This window comes from Dendrobium catenatum, unplaced genomic scaffold (assembly GCF_001605985.2).
Source record: "Dendrobium catenatum unplaced genomic scaffold, ASM160598v2 fragScaff_scaffold_798, whole genome shotgun sequence".
Taxonomy (NCBI): Eukaryota; Viridiplantae; Streptophyta; class Magnoliopsida; order Asparagales; family Orchidaceae; genus Dendrobium; species Dendrobium catenatum.
The window spans coordinates 335,534-356,677 of NW_021319260.1; the positions used below are offsets into that span (position 1 = coordinate 335,534).

The 21,144-nt window shown below is 33.3% G+C and overlaps 1 protein-coding gene across 1 annotated transcript; it reads right to left on the bottom strand.

The window, feature by feature from the left end:
* Nucleotides 1-366: 366 nt before the first annotated feature.
* On the bottom strand, nt 367-18,275 carry LOC110114430. Its single transcript, XM_020847308.2, has 2 exons — nt 18,167-18,275; nt 367-1,218 (listed from the first exon to the last, which is right to left on the bottom strand). Exons 1-2 carry the CDS (start codon nt 18,273-18,275, stop codon nt 401-403), a joined length of 927 nt encoding a protein of 308 aa, XP_020702967.2. The 3' UTR covers nt 367-400.
* Between the last annotated feature and the right edge of the window lie 2,869 nt (nt 18,276-21,144).

Genomic DNA, 21,144 nt, shown 5'->3' on the forward strand with positions numbered 1-21,144 from the left:
AATAATAATATTTTTTACTGAAAGAGAGAAAAGAAGTAGATTTAATAAATAATTAATTTTTTTTCTAAAAAAATAAATTATCAAAATATATATTTTTTGCATGGGATATTTAATTTCAAAAATTGGACCAATTCTTTCTATCATTATAACTAACTTTATTTGACGCTTAAAAATATAAATAATCTTTTGAAAAATTGCACTTAAATAAAATATCTAATATTATTCTAATTTTAATTAAGTTACAAAATAAATACCAAATAATGTTTTAAATAAATTTAAAAGGACCTCAGCTCGGAAGCATAGAAAATAAGCTCTTTCAGAATAGAGAACAAATTAAAAAAAAAAAAAAAACCCTTAAGAATTTCATTTTAAAAAACATATTATTTCTTCTCTTTTATATTTACACAGCAACAGGTTCTGGTAATCCCGCGGAGTACGAGATAACGGAGAGCGACTCCTGTCTCTGAAACCGCTGCTGCTTTGCGATGAACTCCTCCACCGTGCGCCGAAACTGCTCGGCATCCTCCTCTGCCTCCGCATCCACTCTATCTTGCGCCGCAACTGCCTTCACTTGCGGCAGCTTCAGCAGTGGCGACGAAGACAACTTCGCCTCGCCACTACTTACCTCCGTTTCCAAGAGTAGCATCTTCGGCTCCTCCCTTATCTTCTCCAATTCCTCCGACCGGCTCCGCGGGGAAGCACGAATCTCCACGCATACCTCCTTGTCCTCGTACACCACCTCCTCCGCCTCCCCCAAATGCGGCGGCGTTGGGTACGATAGATTAGAGGATATTTCATCAGATCCGTCCACGGCGGAGAGAGCGGAGCAGGATTCCGATGATGAGGCGATTTGGCCGGATTTAGCGAAGAGGACGACGACAATGGCGTTTCCAAGGAGAAATACAAAGGTAGGGCTAATAAGAACAACTGCGGAGCGGCGGAGGAACACACCGGAATTCCTCGCGATTGACGGAACGTAGTTGTAGGAGTAGGAGAGCACGACAAGGGCACCGGCGAGCTCAAGGAAGCGGAGAAGCCGTCCGATATGCCGGAATCTGCGAAATCGCCGCGTTGCTGTTTCCTTCTCCCTCTCCATCGGACGATCGAGGGTTGAGGATCTATTTCGTGGAGAGAGATTGCGCTCAGAGAAAGATATCTCCGGCGAGAAGAGACAGTAGAAGCCGAACTGAAATCTCCGACGAGGGTATGCGGAGGAGCCTTTTTATACCCGAGGAAAGCCGGATAAACTGCGTAAAGTGAATTAGGGTAGCGATATGGTCACCTCCCACTGCGGCGGTAAACCAATGGAGTCCGGTGGTGGTGTGGTCCCTGTAGCAATCTTTCGTCAAAACGAGAAAACGAGTACAAATTGAGTCACATCATTGTAATCATAAATAAAAATAAATAAAACATAACAAAAAAAAAAAAGAGAAAAGTTATTAATTTTTAGGAGGTTATGAGGATATTCAATTTAATTTAGATTTTTTTTTTTATTTGGGCTTCATGCGAGCTCCTGAGATAGGGTTTCTAATTGCGCTCTTCTGGCCGCCCCTTCTTCTCCTCCGAGGAGGATCTCCTCCAGGATGTTATCCTCCTCCTCTTTCTCACACTTTCCCCCTCTAGCTTTTGTTTCTGTTCCTCCACTCACCGCTGCTAGTTCCCCCCTCGTTTGGAAAATTCTCATCGCTTCCCAAGCTTCCAACGATCTCACATCTCCCCTTGCTCACTTCCCGACCGAAAATGCCACTGCTAACTTTACAAAAGCTCAATTTGACGATGGTTCTCCTGAATGGTCGCTCTCCTTAGTCGGCTATTTGATCTATCGTCGCCCGTACTATGATGCTTGGTTAGATTCTTATCCCAACTCGTTTTCTAGAGTTGGATATTCGCAAATCTCTAATCACTCACCCATCATTTTGCAAAATGATGCAAACATCCAGCAAAAACATAGATTTCTTTATAAGAATTAATGGTTTTCCAAAGCTGGTTTCTGGGACTAGCTCATCTCTGATTGCTCTCTACCCTCACTTAGAAGTCCAATTTGCCCATTCTACCAGAAACTCAAGATACCCAAAAACAGTATTAAAACCAAATATTGGGCATCCACTAACTCTCCCAAGAAAGAAATTGAAGACCTTTCCAATGCTCAACATCTCATATTGGAACAAATTCAGGCTTCCCCCACGAATCCTGGACTAAACTTGGCTTTAAAAATCAATAATCACAAATTGTTAGAAAGAAACTCTGATTGGACTGATTGGATTTCACAAAGAGCTAAAGCTAAATGGTTGTCTTGTGAATAAGATGATTTAAAATTTCTTTACTCTAGAATCAATGTTCGACATAATCATAGTCTTATAAAATCTATTACCACGACTGAGGGAGTTCTTACAAATTCCAATGATATCAACAATGCTACTGTTAGCCACTTTCAAAAGCTTTACAACACCCCATATTAGCCAAATTCTAACAGTTAGAATTCTCCTGTTGGTAACACCATCCCTCATCATCTCATATCCAGTTTAACTGCTGAAGCAACAGTGAAAGAAATCAAAGATGTGGTCTTTTCTTCACCCAACTCCTCAGCCTCTGGACCTGATGGATACACTTTTGAATTTTATAAGTCCACTTGGAACACTATTGGAAAGAAACTATGTGAAGTTGTTTCCTCTTTTTTCTATTCTGGTTCTTTACCTACACTACAGGAAAATCACCCATTACCGGCGGAATTTTTCGGAGGCTTTCTGACGGTCAATTTTTCGACTGCTTTCCGGCAGTGTTCCGATGGAAAACAATGAGACAGCTTTTTCAGTCGATGTTTCCAGCGGTTTATTTCCTGCGTAATTTTTCGGCGACTTTTCTAGGTTTTTGGTAGCTTTTAAATAATTTAAATAAAATGATTAAAAATTTAACTATTTAAATGATTTAACAAAAAAATAAATTTTATATTAACCAATTTAAGTTAACTATTTTCTTAATTAAAAAGATTTAAATTTAAAATTATTATTTAAATTTTAATTTATTTTAAAATTTTATTTTCATTGATTAGTAATTTTAATAGTATTTTAATAAATTATGAAGTTAATAATTTGTTTTAATTAAATTTTAATGATAATACTTTAATTTAATTAATTTGCGGGTAGTCGGGCATCTCAGCAGGAAGAGAGCGGGCGGTGCAGGAAGGCATCCGGGCGGGTGGGCAAGGTTGTTGGGTAGCCAAGCAACTGACCACGTGAAGGCATCCGGCCAGTGGTTAGCAGGCAGATTGAGCGGTCGGGTAGCCAGGCATAATAATTTTTGAATTTTTTTTATGTTCCGGTGCCCAAAGAGCGCCAGATAGCTTCCATAATTTTTTACCGCCAGAAAAGGCCGCTGAAAATTTTTTCCTACTGTGTTTTACCAGCAAAAATTTTCCCATAAAAAAATCACCAGTAAATTTTAAAACCACTGGAAAATGATCACTTTCCGCTGAAAAAAGCTGCCGGTAATAGGTGATTTTGCTGTAGTGCTAAAGATGTGAAAGCTATGACCATTACACTGATCCCTAAACGTTCTCATGCTGCAAATTTATCAAATTATAGGTCGGTTTCCCTTTGTAACTTGTTCTATAAAATTATTGCTAAGATCTTGGCTAACAGAATGAAAGTGGTCATGCCTTTCATCATACATCCTAGCCAATCCAACTTTATCATAGATAGAGTCATCTCTGATAACATCCTTTTGGCAGCTAAACTTTTGGAGATTTTAATCTAAAAGCTAGAGATAAGTACTTTTGTACCAACTTTGACATACATATGGCCTTTGATACTATATCCAAAGAATACTTACTTAACTGCCTTCTTGCCAAAGGCTTTCCTACAAAATTCATTTCATGGATCAAAGGGTGTATTACTAATGTCTATTTCTCCATATGCATTAATGGAGCTCTGGAAGGTTACTTCAAATCGACTTATGGCCTTAGATAGGGGTTGCCCTCTTTCTCTTTATCTTTTCATCATTGTTATGGATAGTCTTTCTTCTTGCTTTGAGGAGGTTGCTACCACCAACACTTTTCAAGGAATCATTGTAAGTAATACCTCCATTTCTCACCTCCTTTACACTGATGATTTGCTGGTGTTTGGTAAGGCTTCCATTAAAAATGCTGAGGTCCTCAAGGAATTACTTTGCCATTTTGCTTATATTTAGAGCTTGCAAGACAACAGTGAAAAAAACACTATCCTATTTTCTAGAAATGTTTTGAATGATCATTGCATATCCAGTATCCTTAACATTCCTATTTCTAGCTCTCCTATCAAATATCTTGGTATTCCTATCTTCCATAGGAGACTCAAACTTAATGACTTCTAGTCTTTGCTACAAAAAATTCAAAGTTACCATGAAGGTTGGAAAGCAAAAATCCTCTCTTTTGCTGGAAGGATGCAATTCATCTAATTCACAATATGTAACTTTTTAGCCTATTGGATTAGAGGGGCTATTATACCCAAATCTTGCTGCTAAACCATCAATAGAATTTGCTCCAGATTCTTATACTTTGGTGACATCTCCAAAAGAAAGTTGTATATGATATCTTGGAAAGAAACTTGTAAACCAAAAGAATTTGGTGGGCTTGGTATTTCGGCCATTCATCTGCTCTCTCATGCTTTTGGCTGCTCCACTATTTGGAGATTCTATAACTTTGATAGCCTTTTTTTCCATTGGTGGAGGGATAAATATATCTCCTTTTGGAACCCCATGATCTGTCGTTGTTCTGTTTATTGGAGAAATTTTTGTGTTGTGGTTGAGAATATAAAATATAATTTAAATTTTAAAGTCTTTGCAATAACAAGCTTTCCTTACTATGGGACTCCTCGTGCTCCGGTTCTTCTATTGCTAATAAACTTGGGAATGTTCATAGGGAGAGCTCTCTTTTAACTTACTTTAAGTTTCCTATTAGCTGCCTGATCAGTAATGGAAATTGATGCCTTCCTTTTATTCTGTGTGGGCCAATCATTCCCATCATAACTACTATGCCTATGGTAAACTCTGGTGTGACCTACCTTTGGTTTGATTCTGAAAAGCCTAGTTTTAATAATTTCAAAATATAATACTATAGAGATCACTCCACTGTGAGTTGTCACAAATTTGTTTTGCACAAGAGGCATGCTTTACATTTCTCGGGCTTTACCTGGTTAGCATTCAAAAATGGTTTGAAAATAGCTGATGCATTGATTTTTAGGGTGATGCTACCAAATGTGTATTTTGTTACCATGACTTGGAAAACCAAAATCACTTTTTATTTGAATGTGATTATACATATGTTATTCTTAAGAACTTGATCACTCGTATTGGCTATATGCTGCTCCGCCCTACACTCCTGGAAGATTTTAGCTGTATTGATGAATGGGTTACGGATAAGAGCTAGAAAAATTTATAGTACTTGATGATGTGTGCGATCACTTATTACATTTGGAGAGCCAGAAATGATAGATTGTTTAGCTATCAAATTAACTGCCATGCTACCATTATTGCCAAAATCAAGAAGGTTGTTTTTTACAAAATCTCAAAATGGAAAAATTCCCATGTTTTTCAGCAACTGGTTATTTAATTCCTATGGGACAGTGTGGGGTTTCCTACGATTACTTTGTCATCTTTCAAAATATGGAATAATGGATGGTGTTTTTGGGTCTCTGGAGGGTCTTTTTGGCAGCCAGAGATCTTTTTGAAGGATGATAATGAATGCTAGTTTATCTATACTTCCCCTCGGACGGTCAGATTTGGCAACCAGGGGATCCCTTGCATCTTTTTAGATGATTTTGCTGCTTGGGCTTTATTGCTGCTATGCATCCCGAGTCCTTGGTTTCTCTTTATCTCCCCCTTTCTTTTATTGTTATCTTGTTTTGGTTGTTCTCCAACCTTGGCTGTTTGGTTCTTGCTACAATTTGGTGCCTGCTTTTGTTTTGATTTTTTTACTTACTGTAAATTTCTCTTTAGATCAATGATATGGGCTTCTGCCCCAATTTTATAAAAAAAAAAAGATTTTTAATTGTGGTTAGACTGTTGAATTGTAATGATTTTAGTATATTTTGATTATTTTATAAAATAATGTGACTTAAGTGACAAAATTAATTTATTTATTTATCAAATTTAACTCTTGATAGTTTATTAATGAGTTAATTTTTTTATTCATTTTCTGTAATATCAGTTTTTGCTCCAGGTTCGTCCGGGACGAAGTTGGATCGTCCGGGACGATCGGTACAGGTTGTGCAGAAAATCAGTTTTGGCTGTATGATTCGTCGGGACGAAAATTGGATCGTCTGGGGTCGTGACATTTTCAACCGAATTTCAATCTAATATTTATGGGGATTTATATACACCATGCTTAAACTTTTATCATTTATATAGTTAACATATAAATTTTAATATTTATTTAAAATAACACTTCTTTAATAGAGTTAACAAAATTATTACACACCTTGTGATAAAGTGGTGAAGGATTTCATTAAACATCCTCATTTCGAGATTCCTTTGTCACTTATGTCTCATCGATCAACATCTCTCACTCAAGATAGCACATGAATGATGAAGACGACTGTCACCCGCTGACTATGGTTTTTCAGACCTCCATCGCTAGATTATAGTCCTTCCGACCTCTATCGTCAAACAATAATCTTCTTGACCATTGTAGCCTGCAGACTACTGTCCATTTGATCTCCATCGCTAGATAATGGTATTTTTGACCAATATTGCCTGTCAACTACGATCCTTCCATCCTCCATCAGCGGACTACATTATTTCAGACCTCTATCGCCAGTTGACTATAGTCCGTTCGACCTCCATCATCTGACAATGATCATTTCTACCTCCATCACCTATAGACTACGATTCCTTCTGATCTCCATCGCCAGACAACAGTCTTTCTTACCACTATCGCTCGCCGACTACGGTTCTTTCAACCTCAGTCTCTAGACAATTATCTTTTTGACCACTGTTGATTGTCAATTATGGTCCTTCCGACTTCCATCACCAGTTTACAATCCTTCTAACCTTCGTCGTGAGATTATTATATTTCTAACCTCCGTCGCCTGCTAACTATGGTTTTTTGACCTCCATTACCATACAATGGTCTTTCTGATAACTGTTGCCCACCGGCTATGATCCTTTTGACCTCCATCTCCAGATAACGATCTTTTTTACCACTATCGCTCAAAGACACGGTCCTTCCGACCTCCCGTCGCCAGATTACGGTCCTTCTGACCTCTTTTGCCAGACTACCATCTTTCCGATCTCTATAACCTATTGACTATGGTCTATCTAACATCCATCACCAGATAAAAATCTTTCTAACCTTCATCTAATGACGATTATTGTCCTTCCAACCTACATCTCTTGACAACAATCTTTTCGACCTCTGTTTCCCACCGACTGTTATCCTTTCGACCTTCATTTCCAGAAAATGATCTTTCTGACCACTGTTGCTCTCCAACAATGATCTTTCTGACCTCTATCACCAGATAATGATCTTTCTTACCACTATCTCCTACCAACTATGATCCTTCTTGTCACAATTCGACCCTGATATAACTCGATATCAGACATGTCATACATTATCTAATTGTGATAAGATTGACCCCAAGATCTAGTTGGAGAAGTACTGAAACAAAACTTCTAATTTATATACTACATAGAGTCACTATTGAATACCATATTAGACGGAAGACTACTAAATCTCAACATAATTTTTCTATATATCTTCCAAAACATATATAATCTAAAATATATATACAATAGTGCTTGACAACATGGAGCACAATAAAAAAAATGCCAAGACTACAAAAATCTAAACTAATAAAACATACCTACAACACAGATCAAAGCCTGCTATCATAACTACTTAGCTTGCTCCTTACCCTTCTCCAAGTCTAAAAATAAAAGACAAAATAAGAATGAACTAACACGACTTAGTAGACTATTGTAGTCTAAAATAGAAATAACAAACCAAAACCAAAAGAGCTGAGAACACTATGCTAAATATTATATGCTAAAATTCATTATAATTAAATAAATACTGAAATTAACTGAATTATAAACAAACACTTCATGACAGAATTTCACCTCGGTAGCTTATTGACTCCGGCATAACAACACTTGGGTAATAGAATCTCACGAGCATAACATAATCCCATCATGGCTGCCCACTGAAGCCAGCATAACAGAATCCTACTTTAGTCACCTACTGTCACCAGTGTAGTAGAATCCCACCTCGGCCGCCCATTGGCACTGGCGTAACAAAATCCCATATCAGCTGTCCACTGGCACATGCATCACATCACAACACTTCCAACATATTTTTCATTGTATTTATTAATTAAAATATAATTGGACTGAAATAAAAAATTGTCAAAATGTCCCAACAGTAGACAACAAGAATACTACTAGTAAAAATTCATAATTTTCAAACATAATCAAATTATCACAGATTGTGTAAAAGATTATTTTGAAGCTTTAATTGAACTGAAGCACTATTTTTAGATGTCAAAATAAATTTTTGAGTAGGAAAAAATTGATGTCTTTTTTAAAATAAACGAGCAAAAAATATCATGAATATCTTTTAGTGATTCCAAAAATAAAAAAAATATACATAAAATATCTTATTTTATTTAAAAATTTAGGTGAAATTATATTATAAAATGGACACCTGATGGTCCTAAAACCCTCACTTGTATAGTTAGATGTCAATTTCTTAAGAAATTTTGTCAGTGCCCAAAAGTTATAAAAATATCAGGGAAACTAAAACATAATAAAAGAAATGTTATGGAGAAGACAATTTATGATTTGGGCTTATAATGGCTCCAGAATAACTTCTTAACTATTGCAGGTAAAAATACAATTTTTAAAAATTTGAGTTATAAAGCTTCCAACCTTCATCGTCATACTACGGTCCTTCTGACCTTGGTTGCTAAACTATGGTCCTTTCTACCTCCATCACGAGATTATGGTCTTTTCAACCATTGTCACCCGTCGACTACAGTTCTTTCAACCTCTGTCGCTCGCCGACTACGGTACTTCTGATCTCCATAGGTAGCCTACGATCTTTTCAAGTTTCATTGCTAGACTATGATCCTTCTGACCTCGGTCACTAGACTAGATCCTTTCAACCTATTTCGCCAGACTATAGTCTTTTCAACCATTGTCACCCACTAACTATGATTATTTTGACCTATGTTGTCTGTCGACTACGGTCCTTCTGACCTCTATCGCTAGATTATGATCTTTTCAACCTTCATCACTAGACTATGGTTCTTTTAATTAGCCTCAGTTGCTAGACTACATTCCTTCAAACTTCTATTGTCAGACTACGAAATTTCAGACCACTATCACCCGCTGACTACAATCCTTCTGACCTTTTTATTGATGATATATTCATATATTTAGGAATTAAGGATGGTCATACAACTAATTTGAGGTTTAAATTAGAGGTAATACAAGTTACATGCTATGTTTTCAAAGTGCAAATTTTGGCTAAAATTTGTAGTATTTTTAGGCCATGTAATTGGTAATGATAGGATATATATTGATCCTCAAAATGTGTAAGCAATAGTTGATTAGCTAAGACTAACTACAGTGTTAGGGGATCTTAGTTTTCTTAGTAGTAGGTTGGGAAGTTTGTCAAAGGTTTTCTATTAATTAGTTGCGATTCCTTTAACAAGATTGACTCAATGAATGATGCATTTTGATTAGACATCAAAGTGTAAGGCTAGTTTTCAGATCTTAAAGATTGCTTAGTTTTGACACCATTTCTGATTATTTGAATTGGTGTTGTAGGTCTTCAAGTATTTATTCGGTGCCATTTGGCGGAAAAACCGCCGGTCTTCTCTTAGAGGATTGGGTTGTGTATTCCAGTAGCATGGGAAAGGCCATTGCATATGCTTCTAGGTAGTTAAAGCTAGATGAGAAGAATCATCCTACTCATGACTGGAGTTGCTAGTGATTGTAATTACTTTGAAAAATTAGAGATATTATTTCTATGGAGTGAGATGTAAAATCTATATAGATTATAAGATTTTGAAGTACATATTTACTCAAAAAGAGTTGAACTTGAGATAAAGGAGGTTGTTGAAGCTGATTAATGATTATGATCTCAATATTATGTATTAATCTGGTAAGGCTAATGTGGTAACTGATGATTTAAGTATATAATCTACTAACATGGAGACTTATATGATTAAATTTAAGGAGGCTTTGATTTGAGAAGTGGAGAAAATAGTGATGGAAGTTGTGTATCTATTTGACAAAGATATAAATGTTCTTTCATAGATGATTATTCAACCTTCCTTGTATGAGAGGAATAAGGAGGATCATAAATTATAGGATGAGTATGTAGGATTATTTGACCAAAATCAATTTGGAAGGAGAGCTTCCTGTAACTGTATGATCATGGTGTATTGACTTATATGAGTTCTTGCTAGTGTTGGTTTGAGAATAGAGATATTGCATGAGTTTTACTCTTTTGGATACATAATTAACTCAGGGAGTATTAAGATGTATCATGATTTAAATTAATATTTTTGTAGCCTGGGTTGAAGTGTGAGGTGGAAGAATTTATTTTGAGATGTGAAACTAATCAAATGGTAAAGGAAGAGAATTAGAAACCTAGTGTTTTATTGCAACCTTGCTTATTCCTGAGTAGAAATGGAAAGATATCACAACAGATTTTGGTATGGGATTCTCGAGGTCTAGGTAGGGTAATGATGCAATATGGGTTTTGATTGATTAGCAGATAAAGTTAGCACATTTTCTTACTTGAATCAGATAAATATAGTTAAAAAGTTGGCACAACTGTATGTACGTGAGACTATCAGACTGCAATAAAAACTAAATATTATTACTTCTGATCATGATGGTAGGTTCACTTCTAGATTATGGATAGGTATTCAAGAGTTTTTGGAGACTAAATTGAATTTCAATAGAGCTTTATACCTATAGACTAATGGTCCAATTGAGAGGACCATTCAAGTGTTTGAGGATTTATTAAGATTGCATGTATTTGATTTTGAAGGAAGTTGGGAGGATTACTTCCCTTTGGTTGAGTTTGGTCATAATAAAAACTTTCAATAAAGTATTAGTATGGTATCATATGAGGAATTATATGATAGGAGATGCATGGCACATTTATCTTGGATAAAGGTGGGTGAGAGAAGATTGATGGGTCTTGACTTAGTGGATGACGCCACTGAGAATATTAGATTAATTAAGGATAGATCTAGAGCAGCACAATATATAAAATTAATTTATTTTGATATGAAGTATTGGTAAAGTGAATTTTAGATGAGAAATTTTGCATTTAAAGGTTATCCCTATGGATGGTGTGAGTTGATGATTCAATAGAAAAGGAAAGGTGAGTTTGAGATACACTGGACCATTCGAGGTGATCAATAGAGTTGAAAATTTTGCTTATAGGTTAGTGTTGCCAAATTATATGTTTGATGTGCATGATTTATTCTATGTTTCTGTGCTAAGAAAGTGGGTTACTGATCTCGAGCACAAAATTTCTGAGAATGAAGTTAAGTATGACTAGAATTGACTTGTAGAAAATAAATTAATTGTATATTTGTTTATGATGTGAGACTATTAAGGAGAAAGCAAATTCCTATGATTAAATTTAAGTGGAAGAAAATGCCAGATAAAGAGGCCATATTAGAGGAGGATGTTGAGATGAGAAAGCTCAAACTACACCTATTTTTATCACTAGCTAGTAGTGAATGTTAAGGATAATATTATTCTAAGAAGGGGAGGATATAATGACTAGTTGTATAATAATTAAACTACATATATTGAACTAATTAAGATTTGGTAAGATTTACATATTTATGTGGCATTTATTAAGTTTCTATAAATTATTATATTTTTATTGAATTTGGGAGAAAAATTTGATAAGCTGGAAGTGTCCTTTAGGAGCACTATGGTGGTGTCTTATCGGTGTTGCAATGCTATATTTTCCTTTTGTGACACCATAATGCTATCATGTGGTATTGTGGTGCTTATCTCACTATTTTTAAGAATTAGATAAGTTAAAAACATCTCTTGGGGGTGCTATAATGCTACCGTGTCAGCACTGCGATGCTCATTTCTCAAATTTTAAGATGATAATTTGGCCCTTAGGGCCACTATGGCATTGAAGCTTTGGTATCTTAGTTTTAGGAATGAAATTTTATATAAATATTTAAATTCACTTTAAAAATCTATTCCTCATCTTATTTTGTTCCTTTGGCCAGAGAATAGGAGAAGAGAAAGAAAAAAAGGAAGAAGAGAGAGAAGGTTGGATTAAGAGGTATTGGAGTTGATTTCGTCTATCAGGCTAAATGAGAATATTGTCAGCTCAAGATAGGCTACCATCATCCCACTTTAGATTTTAATTTTGTCTCTTGTATGAAATTTGGTTTTTTATCTAGTCAAATTTTGCAGAAACTTAGATCTACGAAGATTGGAAAACTTTTCATACTGTAACTTTTAGTATCTTATAGAATGAAATATTTTTGTCATAAAAGTATGTATAAATTAAATTTTAATTTGATATTTTTTATTATATGATATTTTAGGTATTTTAATAAGTATACTGGCATTAATAGAAATTATTTTAGGTATTTTATGAAATATTATTGTGAATGTTACATATGAATGGTTTTATAATTTTTCACTTTTGAAATGTGTCTAGAAGTTTATCTTCATAAACCATACTATTATGCCATATATATGACCTTTTGTATATTTATGTGATATTTTAAATATTATTTAAACATGCTAAAAGTACTGATATTTCTATGCTCATATATTTGAAAATATGTTAAAAGGGAAAAAAAAAGAAAATACTTGTATTTATAATTAATACTTTTTGTGCATTTTATATTTGTTCTAATAAGTTAGATATTATTTATACATATTGAAAGCATTGATATTTCTTTTCTCATATATCAAATATGTGTGCGAAGGGGCTTGGGGGGAGGAAGAAAGAGAAAGTGGTTGGTGGTGAATGTCTTATGTCCATTCAAGTGGAGATATAAGGGCTTATGCTTATATATGATTATCCATCTATGCATTTGATACACTTGAATAGTTGTGATATGAACAAGTAGATACATAAGTGTAAGTGGAGGTATAATGGACAAAGGGGAAATATAAACAAGTGAAAATCTAAGAGGCGAAGGAGAAATATGAACATGTTGAGGTATAAGTGGAAGTTAAGATATAAGGAGATGAAGGAAAAAAGTGTGAAATATTTAAAATAAAATATAAAATATTATTTTTCCCATTTTTTTTTCATTTCTGACATCATGTTTGAATAAATGCTTATGCTGTTGTTTCTAACATGGCCTTGTGTTGGGACACAAGTTCTATACTGACACAAATTTAAAAGTTAGAAGAAACTTAAACATCACATTAGTTTACTATAAATATGTTTTACTATTCATACAATATTATACTGGTGCACAAGTTATTTTATGTATGTATATTGAATTATGTAGTATATTTCGAGTAAACTACAAAGTAAGTATTGCTCACCCATACTTTATATATGCGTGTTATTTTCAGGAAGGATAAGACTCAATTTGAGTAGAGATTTCTTATATCAATTGGGACCCAGATTAGGTATGTTTATTTTATAGTCTAATTATTTTGACATTCAAGGTGACTAAATATGATTAGGTGGAAAGAGAGCTAGACCATGACTGTTATGTATAACTCTTTTGATTTTTATCTTGTGAAGCAAAAGAAAGAATGTCAATATTGTTAATTATTGTTTATTTGATGATATATAAAGGCTCTATATTTGAAAATATTGAAGTATATATATATATATATGAAGAGTAAGTTCCATTGACTTAAGATAAATGATTAGATTTAGAGTAAGGGATGATGATATAAACCCATTATAAAGAGGGTAGGAGTAGAAGATGATGTGCCAATGCTAGGTAAAATGAGGAAAACAATAGCCAAGTCCTAGCCATAGCAAAAATGTTTTTGTGTGCATGTGTGTTTGTATGTGTGTGTGCGTGAGAGAGAGAGAGAGAGAGAGAGAGAGAGAGAGAGAGAGAGAGAGAGAGAGAGAGAAAATATCTATCTATTTTGAATTATGTCATATTATCATAGCTAGGACTTTGATATTTTTTAAAAAACTATTTTCAAAATTTTATAAGGGAAATTTTCTTAATCCTTAGGTTTTTAGGATGCCCATTCTTTCCATTTAAATGCATAATTAAGGTCAAGAAGCTTTATATTAGACAACATTGTGCCTCAAAGATAAACAAAAGAAAGTCAAATAAATAGTTATAAGCCTTAGAATTCTCATTTATGTATTTAAACTTAACCAAACATTAAATAAGTATAAATTCTAATATAATAACAATGTTAAACAATTTATAAAAAATTAAAAATTGAAATTTAAAGAATTCATGTATACTATTAATATTAATATTTACATGCTCTATATGAAATTAAAAAAAAATATTCATATATGTTAATATAATTTATGATGAGTAGAAATAAATATAATTTGTATAAATTCATTAGCAAAATACAGTATGATTGTTCTAAAAATGGCCCTGAATTTTAAAACTTACAGTTTGATTTGATGTTGCTTGGCACGTGCCAGATTTGTGGTGATTGGACAAGTCTGAAGGCCGGCTTGAGTGGCTCCCACTCAAAAAATTTAGCCTGACTTCCAAATCGACCTTACGTATAACAAACTATCTACAGCTCCATCATTAATGACAAAATTAAGGTATTTTATTAAGGATTATAATAATTTGTTTTTTAAATTACTTTATGGTATTTTAGGATGTCAATCTGAATTTGTAATCGGGTTTTTGACTGATCTGAAATTAATACGACTCAATTATGTTCGACCTAAAATTGACTAATTTATCATAGAGCTCGACTTGCCAGTGAAAATGAGCTCGACCAGCTTCTCAATTTCGTGATTCGCACGCAGATGTTGGTCGATCTGTTGTTCGCACATGATTCCCATGCGCTTCTGCAGGTCGAACGTAACACATGCTTTCACTTCTGGTTCATCCCACGTCATTCTGCCTTCAGTCTTCCTCGTTCAAGGCCCGCCCCCGCTATTTCACATTTGAGCCGCTCGACGAGTAATCGAGTCAAGCCTTCCACCGTTCGAACATGAGCTAGACAATCTAACGAACTCAAAATTTTACTCGAGGTTGAGTTTGAAACTCTATAAGCTTGACTCATGAGCTCGAACTCGCTTGCGAGTTGGCTTGACTCATTTGCACCCCTAAACCTAAATTATAGCTAAAAAATTAATTGCATGAGTCAAATTTTTAATCCGAACACAACATTAAAATTAACCGAATCAATCCCAAACTTGAATCTATTCGAACATGAGCTAGACAATCTAACGAACTCGAAATTTTACTCGAGGTTGAGTTTGAAACTCTATAAGCTTGACTCATGAGCTCGAACTCGCTTGCGAGTTGGCTTGACTCATTTGCACCCCTAAACCTTAAAAATAGCTAAAAATTTAATTGAGTCAAAATTTTAATCCAAACACAACATTAAAATTAACCGAATCAATCCCAAACTTGAATTTTTTTATTTTGTTCATTTTTTGTCCGTCATTGTCACATATATTAAATATCATATTTTACTTAGACCATTAGAAGCAAAATAATTACAAAATAATTTAAAAAATCCCTTTAAAATTTTATCCCCATAACTTCACATAATTTTAACATCATGTCTATATATAGAGTCAAAATATAAAATTTAAGAAATAAAACCAAAGAAATAAAAAGGTATGATTTAAAATATTATTACTTTATTATTCTTACAATAAAATAAATTTAAAACTTTTATATTTATTTTAAATAAAAATTTAATCAAAATATTATGCTATCATTTTTTTATATATATATATAAGCAAAAAATTGTTTGATGATGTGATAAAATTTTATTAATAATATTTAAAAGATGAATAAATAACAATTTTTAAATGTGAATAAATCTATTCATTCTATTGATAATAATATGGTCAAAAAATTTTGATTAAAATTTAGAAATAAGTATTAATGTTATAAATAAAGATTTTAGCTAAAATTATGAAAGAATTATGCCTAAACACTACAAATATACACTCATTTTTCACTTGAACCTTGACTTAAAATTGATAAAAGTTTATAGGTTCGAAAAATAATAGGGCTTCCCTTGATGTTTGATGTCGACAATCACCCCTGGTAACCACCATTGTTGAACCAATGATGCATATTCATTATTATTTAGTAGTCCTATCCGGACTTTCATTGCTCGACCATATCATCCAACCATTGTTTACTTATATCACATATAAATCTTATATTAAGTTATATTATCATATTTGTTTAGGAGCTCCATATAATGCTAAGATGATACACTCTCTTTTCCTATACTACCATGAATATATTCAACTATACTACCATGAATTGTCCAATGCACAATTATTTGGCACCATATATGGGAAATGCTTCTATGAAGGCACTAGTAAGGAAGCTTTGATGGAAACTTGTGTTAGATAAGGTACTTACTAGGAAGATCCCTTAAGAGTACGTGACAAAAGGGTCTTCACTCTAAACCCCTAAAACTTATATACAATGAAACTTAATGAGAAAATAATAGATAAAAGGTCCTTGATAGAAAGACACCATGTATCTGGTGATTGATAGAGTCCAAACTCATTTAAAAATCTTAGAAGACATAAGTCTTAGAAGGTACAAATTATTTCTCAAAATATCAAAAGTTTTAAGCCTTAGAATGTGAATATTTTTTTCCTTAAGATATCATAAGGCATAAGCCTAAAAATACACATTATTCACCATAAAAAAAAAAAAAAAACTTAAGAAAATCACTTATTACCGATGGATTTACCCTACATAATTTGTGACTTTTCTAGGGATTTCTTCGTTTCCGATGGCATTGTACAGCTAGAAATTTTGCTAGTATTGTACCACTAAACATTCTGCCGGTATTCGGTGATTTTCCTGTAGTAGATTAAGCCTTTGAAGGTACACATTTTTATCTCATCAAAAGTTTTTAGAAGGCAGAAGCCAAAAAAGTTCCAAGTTCTCCACCATCTATAAATTTTAAAAGATATAAACCTTAGAAGGTACATGCATTTTACTTATAAAAAAAACTTAAAAGGCATAATCTTAGAAGGTACATGCATTTTATTTTAAAATCTTAAAAGATATAAGCCCTAGAAGGTATGCACATTTTATTCATCATAAACCTCATAAGACATAAGTCTTAGAAAATACATAAACCTTATTTACATTAAAAGAATATATTAACTTTTATTACAAGTTGTCCAATGATAAAATTTGGAGATGTCATATACTGTAAGGACATCTGAAGCGCTTAGTTTTCTAAAAAAAATCTTAAACAGTATTATAGAAAAATTAAGAGCTCTTTATAATTCTTATATCAACTTTATTATAAAGACCAATCAAACTTTATATTAAGACATGAATAAATAGGCATTCAAAGGATAAATAAATAAGATCTCATATTTTATAACTGCAACAAAATTTCTATAATAATAATAAAATGCAAGAATTATTGATTAATATTCACTCAAAAATTTTCTTAGAACTAACTATGTTGAGAATAATTACAAGTTTTTCTATGAAGCATCTATACATCAACAGATGAATCTCCAAAAAATTTTAACTCATTTTGAGTAGGAGGTAAATCAAATACATTGTTATACTAGTAGTAACAGAGAATTCAATAATATCATACTAATAGAATATTATTATAAGAATTTTGTATACATTTCTTTTAACACATTGTAATCAAATCCATTAGGATCAAAATAATTGAACTATGTTAAGAAAAATAATTATATAAAGTTCCTAAGAATATAGGTTATTGAAAAAAAGAATCTAAAAATAGTTTGTCTCTTAAGTACTGCATGTAACCTCTTGCAATTTTGGGACATTTTTTTAAAAACCAAGGGCATCATTTACTAGAACACATACACTCCACTATGTGGTAATCCAAACTCTTAACTATCAAGATATAATACATGAAAGTCGTGTATTTCCGACAGAAAATTATGAATTTTTTGGCAGATTTCGAAAATTATCCATCTCGCGCCCTCCCGCGCCTGTTTGCGCCTAGCGGGTCATCCTACACCCACTTGCGACCAGCGGGTGGCGCCCAGCAGGCCCAAATAGCTGTGCAAGTGAGTCATCAATCCCGTGCCTGCTCACGTGCAGCGGGCCCGCGTAGCCATCCCAGCGGGCCATCTTGCATCTGCAACCTTCCCGTTCGTGCCCAACGGGCCCTCATAGTTGCGCCCTACGAGATTCGAACCCAGCACTTCCCATTTCTCGCGTGCTAGGCCGACCACCACGCCATACCTGCAAAATTGTTTTAAATGATAATTTTTTTTATTTTTGTTAAAACTTACAGAATATTACAATTAAAACTAATTATTAAATTTATTATTTAAATTGATAATCAAAATAAGTTATTTAGGTAACAATTATATAAATTATGTTATTAAATTAATAAATAATTAATAAATAATTATTAAAGTAATAATTAATTAAAATAAACTATAAATTATTTGTTAATTAAATTACAAATAAATGGTATTTTCAGAGAATAGTAAAATTCGTCAGAAAGTCCTCCGGAAAACAATCCGCTGAAAAATCTGTTTGGAAATATGTCGGAAATATTTCGAAGTAATACGTTAGAAATTTGCCAGAAATTTTGTCGATTATGGGAGATTTTTCTGTATTAATATTACCCTCTTTGGCCTAATTTCTCGTGATTTTATCTCATTGGTATAACTGCCCAGAATGTCATCTATCTCATGATTGCTCCTGCATGAGTATACTTAACTTTGGAGTTTCTTAATAAAATTTCAACAATTACATTAAAATGTGCATAGATATTTAAGAGTATAACTAATTATTTTTACTTAGTGGGTTTCACAATATCCCCAACTAAAGTTATTGACATATTCTTTATCTCAAAATTATTCACAAGGAGAAATCTAAATGTGACCTCTATAAGTTCAAGTGGTGGCTCCCATCATGTAGCACTTTGTCTCATATATGATTAAAGTGGTGGCTCCTATGACATAACACTTTATCTTGTATGACATGTAGTTCTCATCTTCCAGCTTGTGTAATTATTTAATACTATTTTGTGACAACACAAACTCTTAACTATCGAGGTATTGTCCACATTGACCTAAATGCCTCATAATTTTGTCTCATTGGTGTAACTCCCCAGGAGTTACTCACCCCAAGGCATATGAGCACGCTTAACTTCTAAAATTTTAATAAAATTCTAACAATTACATCAAAAAACACCTCGATCAATGTTTAAGAGTTCAATTTTTTTTTACTCAAGCGATTTCACATACAATCACTATTGCAAAATAATAGATTAGAGACCATATAAGCGTATGAGCTATAGAAATAACCTTGATGTTGATATAATACATTTCCAACATGAAATCAAACTTGACTCTTTCGATAATGTAGGCAAACACGTGTAGAGTGTGGTCATTATTTATCCTAATAAATCAAATGAAACCATTTCATTCAATATAATGAGGAAAAATTAGGTTGGAACCTAAAGCTTGAACTTAACTCCAACAAAATTTTGAAACTTTATTCCGAAGAAATTGTGAAAAGTAAATTTTAATAGAGCTTCAAACTAGTTTTGAGTAGGGATTGAATATGGTTCAGAAAAGAAATCTTTTATTGTTTGCGTTATTAATTACTCAACGGGACAGTTGGGAAAATCTTACACAGGAGAAGTTTGACGTTTGCAGTTGAACACTCAAGCTGCTGACAGTCAAAGCTGCTCATCTATAGTCCTTCACTACGTATTCTTTTATTGGCGCAGCTGCATTGGAAATAGCTTTTCATCTTCTTCTTCTTCTTCTTCGTTTTTTCAAAAAATTTTACACAGATGATTATGAGTACGTACGATGTTGAAAGGACCACTTCCATCTAATTTATTGCATTATTATGCAAGCACAAAAATTTTCATTCCATTTGAGCAATTGTACACCATAAAATATTTAATTTTTTACCTATCTATCCAAAGCATCTATTATGAAGATAATTTTATGTATGATTAGAATTTTATTTGGGATAATTTTTTTGTTGCTTTGTAAAATTGTTTTTCAAGAAATTTTTTACTAGAAATTTTCTTTAGAAAATAGTAAGAAAGCTGTCCCAAACGGAGCCTAAATCATCATGAAATTTTATAGAATTTAGTTTGCTACTATGTTTATAATGTAGTTTAAAGTGATTTGTCTTAGCTAATTAATTAAATATTAAATCATTATTTGATTAAAAGCTTTTTAGAAGAATTTTGCAAAAAAAAAAAAAAAGAAGAATTACACTCTTTTATGATAGTCAAAGAGCAATTTATTTTGAGAGAAAAAATGAAGTTTTTTTCATTTGAGACGAGGAGGTGTTAAATTTGGACACTTTTTGCCTCAATTTTCACTATTTTTGTGACATATAATTTTATTTGTATGCTTTATAAGAAAATGAAGATGGTTAAAAGTCGTAAGAATTTTGCTAGCTACTTACCTCCTCTTAATCAACGACTATGATTTCCCAACCATTGTTACTCATATATGACCTCCCATCCACTATGACCAGACAATAGTTGCTCATCCATCAATACCCAAGTTTGATCTTTCGACCAAGCCACTCGGCTATGGTCTTCAGACCATAACACCTATTTACCATCTCACAACCATCATAGCCTAAATATGATCTCCAAACCATCGTCGCCCTACTATAGTTTGCCTACCGCTATCACACGGTTATAGTTGTTGGAATTTGATCTCTCAACCATTATGGACTTAATACCATCGCTCAGCCAACCTCACCATATTATGTTCTTTCGAGCATCCTCACCAACAATAGTCTCTTGAGCTTCTTTTGTCGATTATCATCTCCTAACCACCAACAACCAACTGTATTTTCTAAACCACCATCAACAAACTATATTCTTTTAAACACCATCATCAAATTATGATCTTCTAAGTACCATATATCTCCCGATAATGAACTCTTGGCCACCATTGTCTAACTGTAACCAAACCTTTATAACTCAACTATGACCTACTGACTACCA

Coding starts and splice junctions, on each gene's coding strand:
- LOC110114430 (XM_020847308.2), bottom strand. CDS start 18,275: ATGGCCCGCTGGGATGGCTACGCGGGCCCGCTGCACGTGAGCAGGCAC. Junction 1,219..18,166: donor GCGCCACCCGCTGGTCGCAA/GTGGGTGTAGGA, acceptor GGGTATAAAAAG/GCTCCTCCGCATACCCTCGT.